We start from the raw sequence: 25,661 nt of genomic DNA on the forward strand, positions 1-25,661 counted from the left end.
TTCAGTGTTTGGTATCAGATCTTTTAGTGGTCTGAAGTCCTGACCTGGTCCTGAGCCTGCGACCGCGCCGTCTCCACCGTGTTCAGTTTGGTCTTCAGGTTCTGCTGCTCCTGGGTCAGTTTGTGGACCTCCAGGGTCTGGACCTGCAGCTCTGACAGCTGAAAAACATCAGACCTGTGTCAGTGTGAGTGGCTCCGGAGAATCCTCAGGTTTCTGGGATCATATCAGCAGTCACTACCTTGTGTTGGAGCTCCTGGTTCTGGACTCTCAGTTTGTGGGTCTCCTCCTGCTGAGAGATTGAGGTCTGCTCCTCCTGCTCCTCCAGAGCCTGATGGAGCTCCTCTTTCTCCCTCATCAGCTTCCTGACGCTGCTCTCCAACTCCTCCACCTGACAGCCACAACAACACAAGCTCACAGTCATATAATGTTCGTCTGTCAGTGAGTTTAGTGGAAGATATGGAACTATTTTTGTTGTTTGATTTTCTTTGTTTTGAAAAATACCGGACGATTCATCAAACAGTTGTTTCTACGCGCCACCTCCTGAGTTTAATAGATTATTGTTGAGACATTTAAAGTATTTCACGCTCTGATAGTGCGATGTTCTTATGTGGCGGCTGTAGGGGGTGCTAGATCGCTACCGGTGTGAAATTATTGATTTTTTTTGGACTCAACTGCATCCTGTGGATTTGTTTTTCTGGTACTGACCTTCTCCTGAGCGTCCTGCAGCTTCCTCTGCAGGTCAGTCACTTCCTGGGCGCGGCCGAGTTTCTCCTGATTGACAGCGTGGAGCTGAGAGCGAAGCAGCTCGGCCTCCGACTCCAGAGAGAGCGCCGACTGCTGCAGCTTCTCCACCTGCCGAGAGCAAAAACCACAGTGAGGAGACATTCGGGTCCGAGCTCGCTCTGCGCTTTCTCCTCGTTACTGTCTGACCTTCTTGTTCCGGTCATCGGCTTCTCTCAGCAGTTTGCTCTTGTCCTCCTCCAACCACTGCAGCTTCAGAGTCACGCTGCTGAGCTCCGCCTCCACCTCCGACAGACGAGCCAGCTGAGAGAGAATAAAACCTGTGTGTCAACCAGAGGTAGCTCAACCAGCCGAGCTAACGTTAGCAGCAGCTCGGCTCAGTCCGTTAGTATGATATTGTTCGAGTAAAGAGGAACTGATTGACATCTGAAGTACCTTCTCCTTGTAGGACTGGAGCTCTCTCTCCAGCAGCTGTCTCTCCTGCGTCCAGACCGCCTGCTGCTGCAGCTTCTCTCTCTCCTGCTGCACCGCCGCATCCTGCAGCCGCCGCACCTGAAAGCACCACAACATCTGACGAGGAGCTACAAACGGCGTCTGAACTATTTCAAGTCAAAGCTTCAAAGACGGAGAGACGCAGCGACACGGAAACTCAAACTCTTCCTAACTTCTCATTATGAATGTCTTCAGATTACACCGAACAAATGTAAAGTTGATCCGATCATTAATGTCAGAGCAGTTTCTTTAGGGGGCGCTGTCGAGCCATTTCACCACGCCCATGTGGGACACGTGAATGTCCTGAGTTTCAGAGCTTTCTACACCTACAATTGTCATTTACTGCGTCTTTCACTTTGCTCACCGAAGCTCCCTCCTCCTCCTGCTCCTTGGAGACCGTTGCCAGGCGCTCCTGCAGCATCCGCACAGACTCCTGGTCTCCACGGAGACGGGCGCTCAGCTCTGCGTTGTCGTTGCTGAGCTGCAAGTTCCTGCTGCTCAGGTCCAGAACCTCCTCACGATATCTGGAGTTCTGCGGGAGGAGGAGGAGGAGGAGAAACGTTGAACAGTCTTTTGTCTTCACCACAGAGGTCAAAGGTCAAAGGATGAAATTATTCTTGCTAAACGGCCCTTCATCAGGACAGTTTCTCACCTCTTTGTGGAGCCTCTCCTCCTCTTCTCTGCTCCTGTCGTGCTCTCTGTCCAGCTCCTCCAGTTTCCTCCTGACAGAAGGAGCAGGTTTATTTAGTTTACTGTCTGACTGTACTCATCAATTAAATACAAATAAAAGCCATTAAAAAGATTCCTGATAAAAGAAGCAGCAGGTAAAAATAAATGAGGTTGTTATGGTAGCTTTTCTTGTGGGTTTCCTTAGATAACATGTCAGAAGATAATCACTGATTATCTGGCTTTAGATCTATCGCTAGGCAACATCATCCATGATCTGTGTGTGAATGTGTAATGTTCCCATCCTGCTGAGGGCTGAATGAATGATTAATGATTATAGGCTGATCGATCAGAACCATCACAACATTCTGACAATAAAAGACCTGCACATTAAATATTTATTGAATATTGAAACAAGGTTCTTCACCTCTTCTTGGCGACATCGTCCTCCAGGTTCTGGACTTCCTGCTGCAGGACGCTGAGTCGCTCCTGAAGAGCTCCGTTCTCCAATCGAACCTCCTCCAGCTGAGTCCTGCAGCCCACAAACCAACAGGAGTCAGAGACATCCCGCAGCTCAAACCACCAGCTTCAGTCAGCTCAGAGCTAAAATGAGTCTGCAGAAGTTACTGTGCTGATTGGAATAGATTACTGATGATTACTAATAATGATTCAGGAATCTGAAGGCCTCAGTCTGCTTCAAACTCAATACTTGTTGGATTTTATAATGACGTCTGAAACTGTTTCCATGACTGAGAAACTAGTTTATTAATTCATTTCCAGATATTTGTAGTATGTGCAGCCAAAGACACAGAGCGAGCAACCGATTTCACCATTTTATTTTATATTAAATATTATATATAAATTAATAGTCACAATAATTAACTCTTAATGAAGCCCTTTGATTCTTCAGAGCGATGGACTCTTACAGACTAAAGGAATATAAATAAAGGAGGAATGGACACAGACTGGCATGAACTTAATGACCACCTCAAAGGTTGGGAGTCAGCAGCTGATCTGATCCATCAATCAATATGTCCATATTGATCTGCTCAAACGCTTTAACAGGTTTTATACATACAAAGAACTTCTATAAAATCCACAACAGGCTTCTAAAGGAGACTGGCGTCTACTAGCAACCCTAGCCCAGAGAAGCTGACTGCAATGACGCCAATGGTGGTGAAGACAACAACTTCCATGATCCCCAGCTGCTTCACCTACAGCTGACTACAGCTTTATACTGAACCAATATGTTAATGGTCTTTTCTAGTTCCAGTTCCTTTGAAGCAAACTGAGGCCTTAAATCTGTTCTTTCATCTGGTCGAAGATAAAGTTTGTACTAAAATGAAAACAAGCTGCATCAACGGAGGATTTAAATCAACATTTGAGTTTAAAGAGAAACCAACAAGACGGCGTGACACAGAAACACGGAGCTGCAGTGATGAACAGTCTCATGCGGTTGTCATTTGGTTAGCGATGAGGTGAAGAGTTAAAAAGAGTCTGCAGCAGTGCATTGTGGGCGACAGACTGATCAGCGTTTCATTCTGTTACCTGCAGTTAGTCATTTAAATACTCAGATGGAGGTTAGTCATCATTCGGAACAGGTTTTGGATCCGAGTCGGTCTCATGCTCCACAAACCTGTGTGGACTCCCCGGGTCCATCACCTCCTCCAGGGCCAGGACCAGCTTCTCCAGCTCCATCAGCTGCTGCACCATCACCCTCTTCTCCTGTTCAAAGTCCTCCTGCGCCATCCTTAGCTGGTTCTGGGAGTCCTGCAGGGCCCGCTGTAGCTGGTTCTGGGAGTCCTGCAGGGCCTGCTGTAGCTGGAGGACCTGTTGTCTGGCCAGGTTCAGGTCTCCGTCCTTCGCTTCCAGCCGGTTGGTCAGCTGCTCTACGTTGCTGTGATGCTTATCTGAGGAGGCTTTGGTGTGACGTAAGCGATTGGCGGCGTCCGCCACCTCGGCCCGGAGCCGATCCACCTCGCTGGTTTTGGCGTTGAGCTGCCTCCTGAGGTCCAGGACCAGGTCTGCGGTGTCGTTGAGCTGGGAGCTGAGCTCTCTGAGATGGTCTCTGAGCGTGGTGATCTCCTCCTCCATCTCTACGATCTGGGTGGAGAGTTGGTCGGCCAGCCGGGTGTAGCTCCCGTTCTCCTGGCTCAGGCGACAGACCTCCTCCTGCTCATCATCCAGACTGGCCCGGAGCTGCGAGCTCCTGGTCTGCTCTTGCTTCAGAGCCTCCTGCAGACCCGCCTCAGCGCTCCTTCTCTTGTCTAACTCCTCAGAGACACCATCCAGCTCCAGCTGCAGGGTGTCCACAGCCATGGCCTGGTCCTTCAGGTCCTGGATCAGCCTGTCGCGGTCGGTCTTCAGCGAGTCCAGCTCAGCGTTGAGTCTGGACAGATATTCAGTTTTGTTCCTCATGGCCTCCTGTAGACTCTCCAGCTCGGCCCTCAGGGCGCTGGTGGTCTGCTCTCTAGCTCTGAGCTGCGCCTGCTGCTGGACGAAGGCGTTGGACAGGCGGCTGCAGTTGTCGACCACTACCTCCCGGTCCTGCAGGATGCTGTCGGACGCAGCCCGGAGGTTTCCCAGCTCCTCTTTCAGCTGGGTCACCTGAACCAGGAGCTGCTCCTCTTCGGTCTTCACCAGCTGCAGCTCCTCCTCTACGGAGCGCTTCTCTGAGGCGAGCCGTTTATTTAAAACCTCATGAGACTCCAGGAAGGTGATGCTCTCCTCCAGCTGAGTGCAGGCCTCCTCCAGTCTGGCCTCCAGCTCACAACAACGCCCACAAGAAGCTTTAAGATCGTCCTCTAACTGACCACAGCGCTCTCTGAGCTCCTCTAAACTGGCCTCTGATTGGCTGATCTGCAGATGGGAGTTCTGTATGGTCTCCTGTAAACTGAAGACCTGCTCCTTCAGCTGACGGACCTCCTCCTCATGCTGCTCCTCCATCCTCTTCTTCTCTGAGGAGAACTGACTGCAGATCCTGGCCTGCTCCTCCCCAGCTCTCTCCTCGCACTGCAGCTTCTCCTGCTCCGATTGGGCGAGCCGGTTCTCCCAGGATCCCCTCTGCTCCTGCAGCCGCTGGCGCTCCTGGTGGAGCTGGTGGAGGAGGCGGCGCTGACCCTCAGCGTGCTGCAGCTTCATCTGAGAGAGCTGCTGCTCCGTTTCCTCCCTGAATGCATACAGTGGATGGATCTACTTACACCGTGTGAGTGAAACCACCAGAGTTTGAGACCGTCGGACTTCCTGTTAAGTGATGAAACTGACACCAGAATCATCCACCGGTGTTTCTCCAATTGGTTTTATTGGACGGTGAAGATGTTTCTCATATTTCTTTTAGAATGGATTTCACCGCTGGAAAGATTGAGAGATTCTACATGGCCAAACAAATCTGAGAGAAACGACTTACTCAAAATGTATAAAACTACAGTATCCAGAATGCACTGGGCCGCAACGGACCAAAGAACTACAGCTGGCGGGTGCAGGGTCAGGGTACTTTGTGGCCAACAGATAACCCAAACTCTAAATAAGTGTTTTGTTTACTGGAGATTTTAATCGTAACAGTTGATCAGAAGGGACAAACACCACCAGTGTTGACTGAATCTGTAAGAGTTAAAGTGTTTCTTTATTTAGAGGAAGCTCTTTCTGATCATCTATGATCTCTTCAGAGCCACAGTAATTTCAGTAACTTCACTACACAGAACACAGAGTTTAGCTCTGCGTCAGAGAGGAAGTCTGAAATTCAGTTTAAGTTTAAATGTTGTGATTTTCTGTTTGTACCTTTCTATTAATATTTTTAAGAACTCACATCTTTTGTATAAGTTAATGTGCCCCTGTGCATGCTGGGTATTAAACCTGAGAATCTAGAACAGCTGTGACGCCGTCGGTACGTTCCCGTAGAGGTCACCACCCACCTGACCACCATCACTTCCTGGTCCATCTTCAGCTTCAGCTCGGCCTCCAGCTGATCCTTCTCAGCACTCAGCCTCTGGACCAGGTTCCCGATCTCTCTGGCAAAGTTCTGCTCCAGCTCCGCCCGCTCCCGCTGCATTCTGGGAAAACACATGAATGTGATTCAAATACAGACGTGGATAGAAACACTGAAGCCTGAATGTAGCCTAATATTTCATTATATAGCGCTATAATAAGTTTCTCTGACTCGTAGCATTGTCGTCTTCCTCACCTGCGCTCCTGCTCGTTGCTCCACCCTCCTCCTCCTCCTCCTCCTCCTCCATGTTGGATCTGAGTCTGCAGTTTGTCCAGCGTCTCCTTCAGCTGCTTCACCTGCTGCTCCGCCTGAGCTTTCTGCTCCTCCAGCTCACTGATCTCCAGCTGACGGACGGACGAGACACGACCAAACAAACAGGAAGAATTTTAAATATTAGTGAAAACTTTAACTTTATTTTATCCGTTTATATCCAGTTTACATTTTACCAGCTGGGGAAAGTGGTGTCTGATTGCTAATTAACGTAGCAAAATACAGCCAGCGAGACTCCCGGGCTGATCTGGCCTGCTTCCTGTTTGCACTGTGGGGCAGTCTGTGGTTTTACCTTGAAGGCCTGAGAGATGTCTTTACGTTCGACCTCCATACTCTGTCTCATCAGATCCAGACTGCGTTCGTAGTAGTTCACCTGGAGGAGGAAGAGGAGGGTGTTTATCCTGATAATGGAACAAACTGCTGATACAGCAGATATAGTGGCTAGCTAACAGAGTGTTTACACTCTTTATATTCTCTCTCTTTAATAGTTTTTTCTTTAATAGAGTGTTTTCTTACTTTTAGACTAGTCGAGTAGTCTAAAAGTAAACGTCTGTTTAATCAACAGTGACTTTGGACACACTCAGGTGAGACTAATGTGCGTTACCTGCGTCTCGATCTGGATGTGCAGCTGCTGCAGCTCCTGGTTGTGTTTCTGCTCCAGCTGCTCCAGAGCCAGTTCAGTCTGGATACTGACAGCGGGACCAGAGACGCTGTCCAATGAGCACAGAGCTGAGACAGAGCAGAGACCTTCATCACTCACAAAACTGTTCAATCTTGAACAGTTGAATCTTATTTGAAAAGTGTCCTGAGATAACTTCTGTTATGAATTGGCGCTATACAAATAAAATTGAATTGAATCTAAGTCCTGATATTCACAATCTGCTGGATGATATTGATCAGTATACACTGTATCTTTATGGATGATATTGATCAGTATACACTGTATCTTTATGGATGATATTGATCAGTATACACTGTATCTTTATGGATGATATTGATCAGTATACACTGTATCTGTATGGATGATATTGATCAGTATACACTGTATCTTTATGGATGATATTGATCAGTATACACTGTATCATTATGGATGATATTGATCCTGTATTGACAGTCAGACTGTGGACATATGACGGCCTTTAGCTCGTGTTTCTAGAGTTACGTGTTGTTACGAACACGTTAGGAATTGTTAAAATGTGATATTTCTTAAAGGGAGTTTGGTGCAGGGAGCTTTTAGTTGGATTCAAACTGCTGATATGGATCATTGTTAACGTTTAGTCTCCACTACAGAAACACTAGCTAACTGCTGAAGGCTGATCAGGTTGATTGATGCTTTAATAATGGGAGTATTGATTAGTGATCAGGATGATCAGTTAGTTGTACCCAGTAAAAAGTATAAATAGAACTAAAATTATCCTGCTGCAGTTCATCATATGATTGACAGCTGTATCACACCCAGACAGAGTGTGTGTGTGTGTGTGTGTGTGTGTGTGTGTGTGTGTGTGTGTGTGTGTGTGTGTGCGAGTGTGCGAGTGTGCGTGTGTGCGTGCAGGTTGTGTTTCTCACCTGTTTTATCTGCTGGCTGCAGTCTCTTCCTGACCAGAGGAGACGAGCTGCGCTTCATGTCCGACTCGTCTGAACAGAAAACACACAAACACTGTAAGACACACAGACACACACACACACACACACACACACACACACACACACACACACACACACACAGACACACAGACACACAGACACACACACACACACACACACACACACACACACACACACAGTTCCTGGAATAACAACATTAAACTGAGAGACTCACTGTGAGACATGATGAGATTGAAACCAACAGACTCACAACCTGGGAGTGAGTGTGAGGGTGTGTGTGTGTGTGTGTGTGTGTGTGTGTGTGTGTGTGTGTGTGGTGGGGGGGGGGGGGGGTGTGTCCATCTGTATACCTGAGCAGATCAAACCTGTTTAACAGATACTTCCTGTTAAAATCACACTGCAGAGTTTCAACTGACAGCTGATCTTTTTCTTTAAATCAAAAACACCGTCTAACTCTCCGAGGTCGAGTGTTTCCCTTTAAAAGGTTCAATGTGACATTTAAAACTTTAATACAGCAGCTAACAGCTGTTAGCTGTTAACTGTCTAACTACTGTCTAACTGTCTAACTATATAGTGGAGTCATGGTGTCCTGAGCAGACTCCCTCCGCCTATCGCAGCCTCTCTGGGTTGTAAAATGAGTGTTTTTGTCTCTGGAGTCTGGTGGAGAGTGATAGTGATATTACGGCTGTTTGTGGTTAAACCAAAGGTCTATCTCTGTAGGGATCCTTTCCATAATGCTGTCAGACACTGACAATAACGCTGTTGTTGTTGTTGTTGTTGTGTTACCAGAGTCGGACTCGGCACTGCCGGAGCGTTGTTCGGTCCAGCTCAGAGCGTCAGCGGTGGTGCCGTCTCCTGCAGATCGTCTGGACTTCCTGTCGCTCCTCTGACTTTTCAGCAGCTCCAACTCTGAGCTCAGCTCATCATTTCTGTCCCGCAGCTCCTGAACGCATCACACACACACACTTTCATGATACACATACTGTACCTGAAGCTACCTGCATGCAGACATCAGTTTTATGTAGCTCTGTAGCTAGGTAACCAGCTAATCTATGTCAGTCATTAGTTAGCTCGGCTTTCTATCTGTATTCAGTGTTTTGGTGAAACTGGATCAGATTTTAATGGAGAATATATTTCCTGGTTTTCCCTCTGAGAGTTTCCTGACACAAACGTTATAAAATATATTCACTGACAACCTTTTTAACCACAAGAGACTAAAACTAAATAAAAAACAAATAGTGTAAGACTGCAGTTCCTTTACCAGCCACTGGTGTCACTGTTAACAGGTTAATGACTCCAGCAGTATTACATATTCAGCTACCAGCTAACTGATTTATGCGTTTTGTTGTTCTCACCTTGACTTTCTGTTGAGCCAACGAGGCGTTCAGGTGCACAAACAAAAACAGACATTAAAACACTCAACATGCTTGTGTTGCTACCTACATGGAGCTGACTGGATTTCTACTGAGGAAATCTAAAGTCCTCTAACAGACTGAAAGCTCAAAGGTTGCTCTTAGTTTTATAATCTTTGGACAACTCAAACAACATGAAGGTTCATTATAGTTCAGTTCTTTAAAAGGGACATAAATATAGAATAATTCCAGGCCTGCCGGTGGTACCAGAACCATAGCTTGAGAACCAGTATCAGATAAATAAGGATTTTCAGACTGAAGATTCAGAGCACAATGTGTCCCTTAAAGCTTGTCTTTGGTTTAATCACACACACACACACACACACACACACACACACACACACACACACACACACACACACACACACACACACACACACACACACACACACACACACACACACAGTCTCTTACCCGGCACTGCAGTTCATACTCTTTGACGATTTGGGAGAATCGCTCCTCGTGACTCAGACCGGCGCCCGTCGGGTCCAAGCTGCCAAACTGTCAAACACACGTCATCGGTTTAATGAAACCGCCAATCAGCCGATCAAAAGTCATCTTTAGTGGCAGCGAAGAGGACGAGACGAAGAATGAGATGCAGTCAGAGAGGAAACCTCCATCAATTATTTATCGGCTACAAGGAGTTAGCTTACACACTGTGTGTTCCTGGACTTCTATCTTTGTGAGGACAAACGTTACACCGCCATGAGGACATTTTACTGTATTTAAGGGTTGGACTGAGCTTTAAATTAGTAAATCCATCCGTATAGATGAGAGCAGAGGGTGTTTGAACCTTAATAACTCCCATAAACTGAGCTGACCTACCTTCTAATAATGAACCAACAGAAAGTAAATATGAGCTTTAATAAGGTCGCTGTATCTGTCATCAATAACTGGTTCTGTGTTTCAATATTTAACGACGCTGATTATTGAGCAATAGAATATTCTTATTTTTAATACAACGGTGTGCTGCTCTGGTCTATCCAGTGTCCCACCAACTGTATCCCCGGGAGGAGATATTGATCAGTGTTAGAGACGCGCTGAAGGACGAGCTGACGGGTTAAAGTGAGTGGTGTTGTGGACCTTGTCGTGCAGCAGCTGGTCCAGATCTCTCTGCTGTCTGTTCACTGAGCTCTCTGCTTCAGTCAGCTTCAGCTTCACAACAGTCAGCTCCTCCTCCAGACGACTGCTCTCCTGAACACACAGATACACAACACAGTTTGTTTCTATGACAACAGTAATCAATGTTGCTTTTTTAAATATTTCATTTTCATTGTTTTGTCCCCCCAGAGTCGGGGTCTGTCCGAGGTTTCTGCCTCTCCAAGGTCTTGCTCATGGTGGAACTGTTGGGTCTCTGTAAATAATGCTATAAGGAGTTCGGTGTAGACCTGCTCTATAAAGTGTCCTGAGATAACTTCTGTTATATACAAATAAAGTTAAATATAGACTGTAATGTAATAATCTGTGTCTGTAAAGCAGCTCTGAAGTGTCACAGATTCTCCTACCGACAGTCGAATTTCAAACTAAACATACACCCAGGTTCAGATCAACCTGGGGGTCGGGATCCCCACTAGGGGGCAGAAGGCCTTCTTGATCTTAAGGCTTGTAAGAAAACTTCAAACATATAGATAGTTGGCTGATATCTCAGCATGTGGCTCACCTCTGTGCAGACAGGTAAAAGTAAACTGCTGAGTAGATTGTCTGATACAGAAGAAACTGTGGTTGATTAGTACTGTTGTTTACGGTTAAAGTTTTATTCCATATTTTACCGTATAAATACAAGTTTGAGTGTTAGAGCCTGTGCAGGTGAGCGATGTGTACGCACCTGAGTGGCGCTGCAGAGCTCCTCCTGTAGCTCCGCCTCCTGCGCTCTGAGCAGCCGCAGCTCGTCCTGCAGCTCGCTGCGCTCTCTGTCCGCCTGCTGCAGCAGCACCTCGCTCTCCTGCTCCGACTGACTGCGCAGAGCCGCCAGCCTGTCGCGGAAGTCCTGCTCCAGGTCCCTGCCGTGGTTTCATTGTTACAGTGTGATCAATACTAATTTATAAAGCTAAACTTCATTAATCCAATCAGTTTAATATGTAAAGGTCCAGTCTGAGTAACATATGAACAGATTCTGTCCACAGAAACATTACAGAGCTTTTAATCAGATACAGGAGGAGTTTAAAAGATTCTGTAGATGCAGAAACTGTAGTGAGAGCCGTATATATGTTGCGGTATAATGTTTAAATTAACAATCACAGCTGTTACCATTGATACTAATAAAGGCTCTGTTCCATTTAGTGTAACATTCATTTGGCCACAGGATAAAATAACAGTTTCCAGGATATTTCCTCATTTTAATCAATTTCCAGCTGTTTCCATGACTGGAAAACTAGACACACCCTGATGTACAATTGTGTTTGTATTTTAACTGTTTATGAAATGTATATGAAATAACTAGAATATAATTGAAATAAATAATAAACTAGTGGACCTCAGGGACAGTTTGAGACGTAAACAGTATCACAGGGGGTCCGATCAGCTTAATCACCACACACTGACAACAATGCAGCAGTGATCAATAAGTATGATGCCTACTATCTTTAAATATGAGCTACAGTAACGTCTCTATAGAAACCCATTATTATATTGACTCCTGATGAGTTGGATCATATGAGGATGACCACTAACGGCTGCAGTTTCACTTCTCAAGGATCAATAATAATAATCAATAATCAATAACGGAGCTCCAGTATAAACCGGTCTGACCTGATCCGGCTCTGGTTCAGCGTCTCCATGCTGGCGTGGCGGTCGTCCACCTCTCGGACCAGCTGCAGGTTCCTCTGATCAGCCTGATCCAGGTCGGCCTTCACCTTGTCCCGCTCCCTGCAAGCCTGCTCCGCCACCACCCTGACAGACAGACAGAGTGAGAGACAGACAGAGAGACAGAGAGACACACAGACAGACAGTATCAGCTAACTGGACTCAGTTTGTAATAATGACTCAACACTTTCAGAGTGGAGCTGCCCCCTGCTGGACATTAGAGAGAGTGCAGGAGACTTTTATTTTGAAGTGCTGACAGGATGAGAGCAGCGTTCATTCACTGCACAGATTCTTTATAATCTGGATCCTCCTGCTCTGCTCTATAATCTGGATCCTCCTGCTCTGCTCTATAATCCGGATCCTCCTGCTCTGCTCTATAATCTGGATCCTCCTGCTCTGCTTTCATTCTGTGAAAACGGGAGAAAACCTACTGCAGGTGTTGGATCTCATTCTTGTAGGAGATGAGCGCCGCCTGGTGGATGCCGTTCCCGCTGACCAGCAGCTCGTTGTCCAGAGCCAGAGTCAGGTCCGCCAGACTGAGACGCTCCTCCAGAGGGAAGTCCAGAGTCTGCAGGGACCAAACCATTGAGCCCTTTATTCCCAGTTCATCCTGTTTGCTACTCGATGGTGGTTTAATAAGTTAAGTGTTTCCTGCTCTGCTCCTCTTTAATTTAAAGCCTCCTGTTGTTGTTATCTGGTCATTCATTATTATTATAAAGAAATAATTGATGGAATACAGATTTATGAGCAGGTTTCAGACACTTTAAGGACCAATTCAACTAAAACACTGAGCAATCTAACCTGTTAACATTTAGTCATCTGATCAAACTCCTGATCACAATGACTGATCACAGATACGTTGGTCTGCACTCACCTGCAGGATGTCCCGGCTGTTCCTGATGCCCTCCTCGGTCCAGAGGGCGATGACACGCTCGGGGCTGCTGCATCCTGAGCCGTCGTCCAGCCAGCTGAGGACTCTCTGACCCACCGTGGCCGTAAGCAGGGAGGGCGAGGTGGAGCGAGCCGAGCGCTCCTCTGAGACTGCCTGAGACTGCATGGACGACAAGAAACCAGAGGCAGGCGTTAGTCCACGTTCAGACCGGAGAGGGAAAGGAACAAGTTTCTAATGAACACATTCCTCGGGGTCCTAATAAACGCCTGCTGTCACAGTGTGACATTTAATCTGGATTAGCCTCCTTCCACTCAGAGCCACGTGGACCTGAGGACAAACATCCCAGAAACAGCAGCCTGGAACAGAAACTCCATCGGCTAATGCTGATGTCAGCTGCTCCATCAGGCTAATGTCAACGTTAGCTGCTGAATTAGAGGGTTAGAAAGGTAAGATTCCTAAAATCACCTGAGAGTAACAGGAAGTTCTGTCTGTCTTCACCCACGTTAACAACCCACAGCCTGAGATCAGCCCTGACGTGCAGTACATGATGCTCTCCACCTGTCTGAACTACCTGCTACCTGTCCTCCTGCAGCACAATGGCCGAGTCCCTCCCACCTGATTGGACTGATGACTGCCAGCTGCAGCGGAGCCGTCTGATTGGACTAGCTGCAGCGGAGCCGTCTGATTGGACCAGCTGCAGCGGAGCCGTCTGATTGGACCAGCTGCAGCGAGAAGGTGGTGCAGCATTCAGGAGCTCCTCGGAAACTCAAACGTTATCTACTTTTTATTGATAAATGAGTGCAGTGTATTATGTCTTGGTCTCACAGGCCCATCACATTATTGTTATGTATTGTTGTGTAGTGTTGGTTAGCCCATATGTTTCTGTTTTAGTGAAGTTTTAAATAAGAAATTAAGATCACAAATATCTTATTGTTACCAAACCCCAAACCACTGATTTTGTTTGAGTGATAAAGTTGTTTTTGATGCGATCTTAAAGGGTTAGAAAAGTATTTTTAACTTTGAGTATAGTCGTTGATTATGTGTGTGTATCAGTGAGCGTCTGACCCGGAGTGGCGCCCTCTGCAGGTCAGCTGATCGTACGGGGGTGGAGCAGGAGACGGGGGCGGAGCCACGCAGAACCTTCTGGAAGTCCCTGATGCTGACTCTGCCGTCAAGGTCGGCGTCCAGCTTCCTGAGCAGCACGTCCAGCTGCTGTTTGAGCGTTGACAGCTGTTACAGATCACAATATAATACATATTGGACTTCCTGCTGCAGGTAGTGGGCGGGGTCTCACCTCTGTGTTTAGCTGCTGCAGACCCAGGTGATCACATACTGCCGCCAGGACGCCTCCACCTCCTCCAACAACATCCCCCAGCTCCACCTCCTCCTTCTCCTGCTGCTGAGGGCCTGAACAACACACTGGAAAAGATTAACATTAAAATAAACAGAAGAAGAAGACAACAACAACAAAGACGCTGACGAAGAAGAAGAAGAAGGGTCTTTTAAAACGAGCATTAACAACTAAATCTGGAGTCATTATCTGTAATAATATCTAAACCAGTGTAAAACTAAAGTCATACATCATTAAAGCTGCAAGCAGTTTTATTTGTATAACAGAAGTTATCTCAGGACACTTTTCAAATAGAGCAGGTCTAGACCGAACTCTTTAACATTAATTACAGAGACCCAACAGTACCACCATGAGCAAGACCTTGGAGACAAGGGCAAGGAAAAACTTCATTTTAAAAACAGACCCTCGCAGTCTGTGCACATCACGCAAATCAGACGTTGATTTCAGCACAAGACTTACTTCCTGTTTCCAGTAGGTGGCGTTATGTACACATAGAAATGTGCTGCCAACTTCCTGGTGTTTTGTTTTTTTTGTATGTCTGGATGTGACTGCTGTTTAGGTGGCACTGTCGCCATCTTGCTGACTACTTTTCTTGCTGCGTTTCATAAGTTTTGGAGACTGTTGCAGGCTCTAAATATGTGATGTGTCTCAGAGGAAGAGCGGGTTTATAAGTTTATAAGTCAGTTTACCATTTAATAAAGTGTAGAGAGTACCTTTAGACTGAAAGTCTCGCTGGATGTTCTCTTTCTGACTTCCTGCCTCCTCATCAGACTTCAGGCTCTGCAGAGAAAACATGGAGGTCAGCAACAGTCTGCAGTTCACTGTGTGTGTGTGTGTGTGTGTGTGTGTGTGTGTGTGTGTGTGTGTGTGTGTGTGTCTGTGTGTGTGTGTTAACCAGCCCGTTAAACTAGTCTGAACTAACAGAGTGTTATGTAAAGAGTGTGTGCAGTGATGCCAATGAACAGCGATCAGAAGGAATTCCTGAGCAGCCATTACTTCTGTTAGACTGCACATATTGTGTGTGTGTGTGTGTGTGTGTGTGTGTGTGTGTGTGTGTGTGTGTGTGTGTGTGTGTGTGTGTGTGTGTGTGTGTGTGTGTCTGTGTGTGTGTGTCTGTGTGTGTGCTAAGTGTATATAGACCCCGGTTGTCACGCTAAAGAGCTTAGCATGTAAAACCCAACCCTGTGTCAGGACATGTGTGGGAAACTGAACCTCTGTCCCACCCGAGTTCACCAGGAGCCGGTCTCTACTAAACCTGGTCCTCACTGCTAAAGCTTGCTCAACTGTTATTGGACAGAGTAAAAACGGGGCGGGGCTTAAAAGGTTTAAATTGTTGTTTCCACACAGCAGCATGTAATGTACAATATATGTTTGTGTGCGTGTGTAACATCAGATTTCTTTTATCGGCCTCTAAAAACCCAGCTGATCTTTCTGTACTTCATCCTGTCCGATTGCAGACGGGCAGATCATCGTCTCACAGCACTGTCACACTCACTCATGTAGGCTGTGTTGTACTGGCTGTGTGCTCGCTGTGTGCTCGCTGTGTGCTCGCTGTGTGCTCGGTGATGTAAGAAGGCTGTTGTGAAAAATTCAGCAGCAGCGGATGAATTATTAAGCTGTCAGTGTTTGAGAGTTAGCTGCAGCAGCATCCAGCACAGTTAGGCTACATCTGTCACACTGTGTTCACCAGCTAGCATCAGGACAGACCACACACACTGTCCTGAAGTCAGTATGTGTTTGTCTATCGTTTGAAATGTTTTAATACCAAGACAATACACAAGGTTCATGTTCAGGTTCAAACTGGTTTGCACCCAACAGAAGGAAGCAGCCAGATTGTCCAAAATTAAAGATTTACAATGTAAAGTCATCTTGAGCAAATATGTGATTGGCCACGCCCACTTGCACCGATCAATATTGCAGCTATGAGAAGCTTTGTGAAATTCTGTTCTGTTCTTCAGGTACGCATCTAGCTAGCTAATCTAAATCAATTGTTAGCTTGCTAATTATTCAACATAGATTAGCCTAGCATATAGCATATCTAAGTACAGGAGAAGTTTACAGATGTTCTGATCGAGGCTTACTCACCAGTCATTGGAGCACAGAGCTACACTCAGGTGTAAAGGATTATCGATGAGTGGGTATATAGCTCAATAAAGGAGAATAAATATTCAGAGCAGAGGACCTGGAGTCTACATTCCTGAGAACAGTCATGGTTACACAACATTGTTGAATATTTAACACTGATGTTCATTCATGGAGGCTGTGTGTCCTCTGGGACGCTCACACGTGAAGGTTTAATACTTTTAGTACGCAGCTCTGTTTGCCACATGCTTTTAACAAAGGTGGCTTACGTTCGGGGCTAACGGTCTTGCATAAGGACCCACAGTCAAAAGTCTCCAGAATAAAAATCTTAATGTGAATTCAGGAGTGTGTTTCCTGCTCAAAGCCCCCCTCCAGACATGTATTAGGACCATAGACTGTATCAGCTCAGATGAACCAGCTACCAGATGAAGAAGAACAACGCTCAACATGTTGAAGATGGTGACAAGAGCAGCTGCAGAGGTCAGCGCTATAGATACAGGACATAGGTCAGCAATATAGATACTGGGCAGATGTCAATAGTGTAGATACAGGGCATAGGTCAGCGCTGTACATACAGGGCAGACGGTGTTTCTCTGCTTAAACTCTCTGACTGATAGAGCGTGACGCTGCTGGGTTATAGGTTCTAAATGTGTTATTTCAATGTGTCAGATTCATATTAAAGTGTTCAGAGACTCTGCTCTTCATGATGAAGAAGAAGAGGTGGAGTCTGTATAAAAGCTGCAGTGAAGCAGTTTCAGTATGTTTGGTCTGGTTTAAAGAACATGAATCCAGCTGCTGCAGTGAAGTGAGTTTGGAAATCAGCACAAAAAGCAGCCGAGAAGTGAAAACTGTCCCAAATAAACAGAGTGACGCATCTTTGATCCGCAGCCAGACCAGCACAGAGCGTCTGCCAGCAGCCACATTCCTCACAATCCCACTTCCTGAAAAACCTCCAACGCCCCCAAAACCACCAAACCTCCCCCAGCCGGCTCCTCCCTCCCACCTCCTCCCCCCTCAGGTATTCACAGACTCGACTGCAGCAGAATCGCAGCAGCACTTCTGGATATTTGAGATGAACCCCACCCAGCCGGCACAAAAACACACAATGAGCTTCATTCACACAGGGAGACAAGTGTGTGTGCTCTTGGTGAGTCTATAAACACTCGTTCACATTATGGTCTTCCATCGGAGCCTCAGAGTCTCAGCAGCAGAGGTCAACAAGTGGAATAAGCTCTGGCTCGTAGGCTGCGTTCACACCGCAGACACAAGTGGCCCAAATCAGATGTTTCTGTGCTCATATGTGACAGTGTGAACAGCTACAGATCTCATTTAATCTGATCTCTTTCACCACATATCAGAGTGGTCCATTGGGGTTGGTGAGGAAGGGTAGTGTGTAATGTCTCGTGGCTATTTACACATTGTAACAGTTGGGAAACATCCCTACACATTTCAGCCTTTAATGCATTCATCAGGGGAAATCAGCCGAATATCTGAACTCACTGGAGACTTTATTGAGCTGAAAGTCAGAGCAGTCAGAGATCCAGGAGGAAGGAGGAGGGAGAGTGCAGGTGATGGGTACAAGCAGGTACTGAGATTAAACTTTATCCTGCTGTACAAAGTAATAAAGTAAACTGTTGAGCCTAAATCACAGCAGGAGGAATTCCCCTTTTTTAATTCAGAGAGAGGAGGCCGATCTTCTTCATGTACGTAAATAACATTTTGTCCGTCGTCAACTGTTGTTGCTGTAACTACATTTCTTCTGATACAACTTCCAGCAAGGACATCTGAAGAAGCTAATCGCTGATAGGCTGCACAAGTGTGTCGCTCTCACTCGCACTGAAGACCGTTGTGGTCAATGTATATATAAATGTCTGTGTTGCAACAATCCTCTGATACTGTTACGGTGACAAGGAGCAGAGTTTGAGGTTTTAGTGTTTCTGCGACTGTCGGACGGATGGAGGGTGTCACTGAGAAACTTCTCATCAACTAACGGTTGAACTTTTTAAAGCACTTCCTTCTGTTGTGCCTCAGATATTTCCATCAGTTCTTAGCTTTGACTTTATTGTTAACACACAAACAAACAACAGGTCTGACTCTTCAAACAGCTTTTGGCTTGTACACAACATTAGAAATCATTATTATAGACCAATAATTGATCAGCCCTGATAATTATTGTGAATCCATAAAGATTATTTTTCTGTGTTCTGGTATAAACTGTATAAACAATGCATATTTCCTTTTCTTTCTGCTTTCTTTCATCATTAATTTACTTTTTTTTTAATCTTCAAATATTTTCTCATGATTAAACATTAATTAAACACTATATCGTTACAGTCCTATGATCCAAAATCCATACACTGAATTATCCAGCAAGTTCTACAAAGATCAACTTTAAAAGTCAAACCATGCTATTAAATTGATTGATTGACATTTATCAACTATTAAAGTGTGAAATATGAAATCATTTCCACCCTGCTAACATCGTTCCGTCCATGTTTGTCCAACTGCAGAAGAAGGCGGTAAAAGTTCTTTAACAGAAGAGACGTTTAGAGGAATGTCTTTTTTGACGAGGACATGAACCGGCTGTCTCACCTCAACGCTCTCCAGAGACGTCGATCGCCTCAGTTTGGCTCTTCGAACGCCGACCGGCGACGAGTCTGTGGCCTCGGGTCTGGACGGCGGCGAGTCCTCCGAGTCAGCGGTGTCGGGCTGACTGTCGGGACGGGAGCGACGGCCGTAACGCTTCGCTCCCTTCACGAACTTTGGCTTCACCTCCTCCGGAACAACTGGAGAGACAGACAGACAGACAGACAGACAGACAGACAGACAGACAGACGGGTTTGTATGTAGGTCAGAGGAGCTGCAGAGTCACTGTAGAGACTCAGCCAAGAAACAAGAAGAAAATTAAAGGCTGGAGCCAGAGTGTGTCACACAGGAATCCTCTGCACCAGAACCAGGACTTTAAACTAACTGAGGCCAGCATGCTAACTAAAATACTGTTCTGGGTCTGCAGGAGCCAAAGACAGCAGGAGACTCAAATCCACACATTTTTAACATTTCTTTTGTTGTACATTGATAAAGTCAGTTTGGACATTTAATGCACTTATTTTTTAATATTTGTGTCTTTGTAGTTTCTGCATGTTATATACAGTAAGCAGTATTCACAGTATCCATATACCAATACACTGCGTAGTGTATTCCCATTTATTACTGTTACACATCCACATATACGCTGCCTTAAAGCTGCAGTGTGTCACATTAATATAATATCCACAGGTATGTTTCATTAGTGTTTAATCAGCTGATAATAAGAATCATTGTGTGTTTGTTACCTTAGAACGAGACGTTTGTATCTACAGAGGCAGCAGCTCCTCTTCTGGTGGACCGCCATGTTACGGTTTCATCTACTACTTTGATTTACTATCACTTTTCAATGCCAGGTTGTCGAATATAGACGCGAGTGGTATTCAGTTAGTTGCAATCTACAACTTCACCACCAGATTTCATTAAATCCTACAAACTGGTCCTTTAAAATCAATATTCATAAATCACTGACAGAACGAATGTTTCCCTGAACGCACCAAACAGACCCGCTGATTTAAACCACTAAACACGCTGAATAAAGCAGTTCCACCTTAAACACGCTGAATAAAGCAGTTCCACCTTAAACACGCTGAATAAAGCAGTTCCACCTTAAACACGCTGAATAAAGCAGTTCCACCTTAAACACAGTGAATAAAGCAGTTCCACCTTAAACACACTGAATAAAGCAGTTCCACCTTAACAATCACTGAATAAAGCAGTTCCACCTTAAACACACTGAATAAAGCAGTTCCACCTTAAACACAGTGAATAAAGCAGTTCCACCTTAACAATCACTGCTTCTCCCACGCTGTTGGACAGACAGAGGACGTCCCGGAGGGGCTGCGAGCCGAGCTGCTGCTAACGTTAGCTCAGCTTGTTTCTCTGATGAGATCCAGACATTACCTTCCCTAGAGTGTTTTCAGTGGAACATACCATAATAAGTATCAGGGACAGTTCCTAATCAAAGACTCTGGATGGAGGATATTGATCAGCCTGCTGAGTCTCACCTGGCTCCAGGTAGCTGCTGTCATCCTCCGACGTGCTGAAGTCCAGAGAGCGAGACAGAACGGCCACGAAGCCTTCTTTAAACTCCTGGAAGTTCACCTGGAGGTCAAAGGTCAAATACAGGCCACTGTGTCAGTGTGTGTATCAGTGTGTGTGTGTGTGTACAGGTTCTGTATCTCTGTCAGTGTGTGTGTGTGTGTGTGTGTGTGTGTGTGTGTGTGTGTACAGGTTGTGTATCAGTGTGTGTGTGTATCAGTGTGTGTGTGTGTGTGTGTGTCTGTATGTGTGTGTACACAGGTTGTGTATCAGTGTGTGTGTGTGTGTCTGTGTCTGTGTATCAGTGTGTGTGTCTCTGTCAGTGTGTGTGTGTGTGTGTGTGTGTGTGTGTGTGTACAGGTTGTGTATCAGTGTGTGTGTGTGTGTGTGTGTGTGTGTGTGTACAGGTTGTGTATCAGTGTGTGTGTGTGTGTGTGTGTGTGTGTGTGTGTCAGTGTGTGTGTGTGTACACAGGTTGTGTATCAGTGTGTGTGTGTGTGTGTGTGTGTGTGTGTGTGTGTGTGTGTGTGTGTGTGTGTGTCTGTGTGTGTGTGTGTGTGTGTGTGTGTGTACACAGGTTGTGTATCAGTATGTGTGTGTGTGTGTGTGTGTGTGTGTGTGTGTACCCTGCCGTAGGTGTGCTCTCCCAGCAGTGTGTCCAGCAGTAGCGGCAGGTGAGCGTCCAGCTGCAGTTTGCGGCAGAGCTCCGTCAGCTCCTCTCGGTCCAGGAAGCCGGTGGCCGTCGTGTCGCAGCTGTCGAACTCGGCCTTCAGCTGGGCGACGTATCGACTGTGCTCCGCCTCCTCCATCACTATGCATCACACTGCAACACCTGTATCAGCAACACCTGTATCATCAACAACACCTGTATCATCAACAGCTGTATCATCAACAACACCTGTATCATCAACAACACCTGTATCATCAACAACACCTGTATCATCAACAACACCTGTATCATTAACACCTGTATCAACAACACCTGTATCATCAACAACACCTGTATCAACAACACCTGTATCATCAACAACACCTGTATCAACAACACCTGTATCAACAACACCTGTATCATCAACAACACCTGTATCATTAACACCTGTATCATTAACACCTGTATCAACAACACCTGTATCATCAGCAACACCTGTATCATCAACACCTGTGTCAACAACACCTGTATCATCAACAGCTGTATCGACACCTGCATCAACACCTGTATCATCAACAACTGTATCAACACCTGCATCATCAACAGCTGTATCAACAACACCTGTATCAGCAACATCTGTATCACACTGCAACACCTGTATTAACAACACCTGTATCATCAACACCTGTGTCAACAACACCTGTATCATCAACACCTGTATCATCAACAGCTGTATCATCAACAACACCTGTATCATTAACACCTGTATCAACAACACCTGTATCATCAGCAACACCTGTATCAACAACACCTGTATCATCAGCAACACCTGTATCATCAACACCTGTATCAACAACACCTGTATCATCAGCAACACCTGCATCAGCAACACCTGTATCATCAGCAACACCTGTATCAGCAACAGCTGTATCATCAACAATACCTGTATCAACAACACCTGTATCATCAGCAACACCTGTATCAACAACACCTGTATCATCAGCAACACCTGTATCAACAACACCTGTATCAGCAACATCTGTATCACACTGCAACACCTGTATTAACAACACCTGTATCATCAACACCTGTGTCAACAACACCTGTATCATCAACAGCTGTATCGACAACACCTGTATCAGCAACACCTGTATCATCAACACCTGTATCAGCAACACCTGCATCATCAACACCTGTATCAACACCTGTATCATCAACACCTGCATCATCAACACCTGTATCAACAACACCTGTATCATCAACACCTGTATCAACACCTGCATCATCAACACCTGTATCAACACCTGTATCATCAACACCTGTATCAACACCTGTATCAACAACACCTGTATCATCAACACCTGTATCATCAACACCTGTATCATCAACACCTGTATCAACACCTGCATCATCAACACCTGTATCAACACCTGTATCATCAACACCTGTATCAACACCTGTATCAACAACACCTGCATCATCAACACCTGTATCAACACCTGTATCATCAACACCTGTATCAACACCTGTATCAACAACACCTGTATCATCAACACCTGTATCAACACCTGCATCATCAACACCTGTATCAACACCTGTATCATCAACACCTGTATCATCAACACCTGTATCATCAACACCTGTATCATCAACAGCACCATCCTGGAAATATATATATATCTTAAACATAAATATAAATATAAACAATGTGTTCTCAGGTAAAAAGGATTATTTTCACCATCAGTATCACCAATACGGGTTATTGATAATCACAATCAGCTGTGTGATCAATAGTCTGTAGTGAGGTAACTCACTGCCTCCTGTTTCACCATCTTCATCACCATCTTCATCATCAACGAGGCAGTAAAGAAAGCTCAGACTAACACTGGACTGTCTAACTTTATATTTACATATATATATTCAATGCTAACCCTTATTAGCGTTAAGCTAAGGACACCACTGCTGTACTGCATCACAGTAATTATTATTAAACAATTCATTATTAATAATAAATAGAATTAAATAATAATAAAAACTTTTATTGGTATTTATTGGAACAAATTCTGGCAGCCAAACAAACACTGTAAAATGTCATTATCTATAATTCAAATAGTTTTTAGCTTTAATTTTACATTAAATGTAATTAAAGATATTTAGATATAAAGATATATTTTATGATCTGTAAATACAGGTGAACTCTGCTATAACACAAATAATCAGACTTTTACAGCAGAGTGCTGTTATTATTGGATTGTTATTATTTTAATGTGAATGTTAAAAGTTATAGAACTGTAATAAAAGTCATTATCTGTGAGATTACAGTAATTATTGCTGTTTACACTGATAACAACTGTATTTGGACAGTTTACCAATGCTTATACACTGATAAACAACATTTATTCTACTTCCATCATTATACAACATATCTGTTACTAATACATTAAAATTACACAACTAATACTTTATTTACTGTTAATGTCACTGATTTAATATAATGTTAGAAATGTAATTAAATAAACAATTAATATCTGAAACCAGATTATAGATCTGTAAATGTATTTTTTTATTAAAATAAATATCTTTAAATAATAAATAAATAAATATTTTAAATAATAAATAAATGAATATCTTTAAATAATAAATGAATAAATAAATATCTTTAAATAATAAATAAATAAACATTTAAATAATAAATACATAAACATTTAAATAATACAAAATAAATAAATATCTTTAAATAATAAAAAATAAATAAATATCTTTAAATAATAAATGAATAAATAAATATCTTTAAATAATAAATGAATATATAAATATCTTTAAATAATAAATGAATAAATAAATATCTTTAAATAATAAATAGATAAATATTTTAAATAATAAATAAATAAATATCTTTAAATAATAAAAAAATAAAAAAATATCTTTAAATAATAAATGAATAAATATCTTTAAATAATAAATAGATAAATAAATATCTTTAAATAATAAATAGATAAATATTTTAAATAATAAATAAATAAATATCTTTAAATAATAAATGAATAAATAAATATCTTTAAATAATAAATGAATAAATAAATATCTTTAAATAATAAATAGATAAATATTTTAAATAATAAATAAATAAATATCTTTAAATAATAAATGAATAAATAAATATCTTTAAATAATAAATGAATAAATAAATATCTTTAAATAATAAACAAATAAATATCTTTAAATAATAAATAAATAAATATCTTTAAATAATAAATAAATATTTAAATAATAAATGAATAAATAAATATCTTTAAATAATAAATAAATAAATATTTTAAATAATAAATAAATGAATATCTTTAAATAATAAATGAATAAATAAATATCTTTAAATAATGAATAAATAAACATTTAAATAATAAATAAATAAATATCTTTAAATAATAAATAAATAAACATTTAAATAATAAATAAATAAATAAATATCTTTAAATAATAAATAAATAAATAAATATCTTTAAATAATAAATAAATAAATATATATATAACATCATTACTGTACGGGTACAGTAACAGTAAACCGGGTACCGGGTACCGGTAACGTCTCCGGTGAGTCTCGCGAGCTGATGATGACGCTTCACCATGGGAACGGAGCCGCGCGAGCCGCAGGAACAAAAGGCTCGCGCGGCTCAAACACGTTAAACACATTGAACCGGATATTATCTCCGGACAATGTTTCACACGACCGTTAAACTCTGCTACTAACGGAAAGTCTGTCCGGTAACTGACGGTTGGTAACGGTAACTGATACACAGAGTGAGGTACCGTTAAAGTTCGGGGGGTTCTTACCGCGGGAAAAGTCCTCCTCCTCCTCCTCCGGTCCTCTCCGGTAAAACTTCACGTTTCCTCCATGAATGTGTTCCAGGAGCTCCGGTCAGTCCGCCGTTAAAACACCGACATGAACTGAGAGTAACGGAGCAGAGAGGCACCGACCGACAACCGCCACCGGAAACTACCGGAAATACACAGAGCGGTACTTCCGGTCAGAACTTTCGAAATAAAACACTAGAGGATAGACAGACAGACAGATATCCAGACAGACAGACAGATAGATATACAGTGAGACAGACAGACAGACAGATATACAGACAGACAGATAGACAGTGAGACAGACAGACAGATATACAGACACACAGATAGACAGTGAGACAGACAGATAGATAGACAGACAGACAGACAGATAGATAGACAGACAGATATACAGACAGATAGATAGACAGACAGACAGACAGACAGATAGATAGACAGACAGATAGATAGACAGACAGACAGATATACAGACAGATAGATAGACAGACAGACAGATATACAGACAGATAGATATACAGACAGATAGACAGACAGATATACAGACAGATAGACAGACTGACAGACAGATATACAGACAGATAGACAGACATACAGATATACAGACAGACAGATATACAGACAGACAGACAGACAGATATACAGACAGATAGATAGACAGACAGACAGACAGACAGATATACAGACAGATAGATAGACAGACAGACAGATATACAGACAGATAGATAGACAGACAGACA

General features: G+C 43.6%; 1 protein-coding gene and 1 long non-coding RNA gene across 8 annotated transcripts in view; one reads left to right on the plus strand and one right to left on the minus strand.

Annotated features, from left to right (window-relative positions):
• The window catches only part of ninl (ninein-like), a 27,197-nt gene extending 2,139 nt beyond the window's left edge, over nt 1-25,058 (minus strand). Inside the window, exons 1-29 of one of the 7 annotated variants that reach the window (XM_051395761.1) lie at nt 24,904-25,058; nt 21,713-21,727; nt 21,050-21,230; nt 20,390-20,486; nt 18,891-19,084; nt 14,930-14,996; nt 14,160-14,284; nt 13,931-14,077; nt 12,848-13,024; nt 12,405-12,541; nt 11,920-12,060; nt 10,997-11,171; nt 10,255-10,365; nt 9,586-9,672; nt 8,546-8,702; nt 7,721-7,789; nt 6,759-6,883; nt 6,447-6,527; nt 6,080-6,228; nt 5,811-5,948; nt 3,536-5,068; nt 2,327-2,431; nt 1,886-1,955; nt 1,598-1,765; nt 1,177-1,293; nt 931-1,044; nt 706-852; nt 239-388; nt 45-158 (exon numbers count right to left, since the gene is read on the minus strand). In XM_051395761.1, coding sequence (XP_051251721.1) covers nt 45-158; nt 239-388; nt 706-852; nt 931-1,044; nt 1,177-1,293; nt 1,598-1,765; nt 1,886-1,955; nt 2,327-2,431; nt 3,536-5,068; nt 5,811-5,948; nt 6,080-6,228; nt 6,447-6,527; nt 6,759-6,883; nt 7,721-7,789; nt 8,546-8,702; nt 9,586-9,672; nt 10,255-10,365; nt 10,997-11,171; nt 11,920-12,060; nt 12,405-12,541; nt 12,848-13,024; nt 13,931-14,077; nt 14,160-14,284; nt 14,930-14,996; nt 18,891-19,084; nt 20,390-20,486; nt 21,050-21,230; nt 21,713-21,714 — 4,878 coding nt within the window. In that variant the 5' untranslated portion in view covers nt 21,715-21,727; nt 24,904-25,058. The other 6 variants (XM_051395762.1, XM_051395760.1, XM_051395763.1 and 3 more) reach the window with 6 other exon arrangements.
• Nucleotides 17,330-20,142, plus strand: LOC127361293 (uncharacterized). Its single transcript, XR_007884177.1, has 2 exons — nt 17,330-17,445; nt 18,809-20,142. It is a non-coding gene; the product is annotated as an uncharacterized LOC127361293 (long non-coding RNA).
• Nucleotides 25,059-25,661: the final 603 nt, after the last annotated feature.

Source organism: Dicentrarchus labrax, unplaced genomic scaffold (genome assembly GCF_905237075.1).
Source record: "Dicentrarchus labrax unplaced genomic scaffold, dlabrax2021, whole genome shotgun sequence".
NCBI lineage: Eukaryota > Metazoa > Chordata > Actinopteri > Moronidae > Dicentrarchus > Dicentrarchus labrax.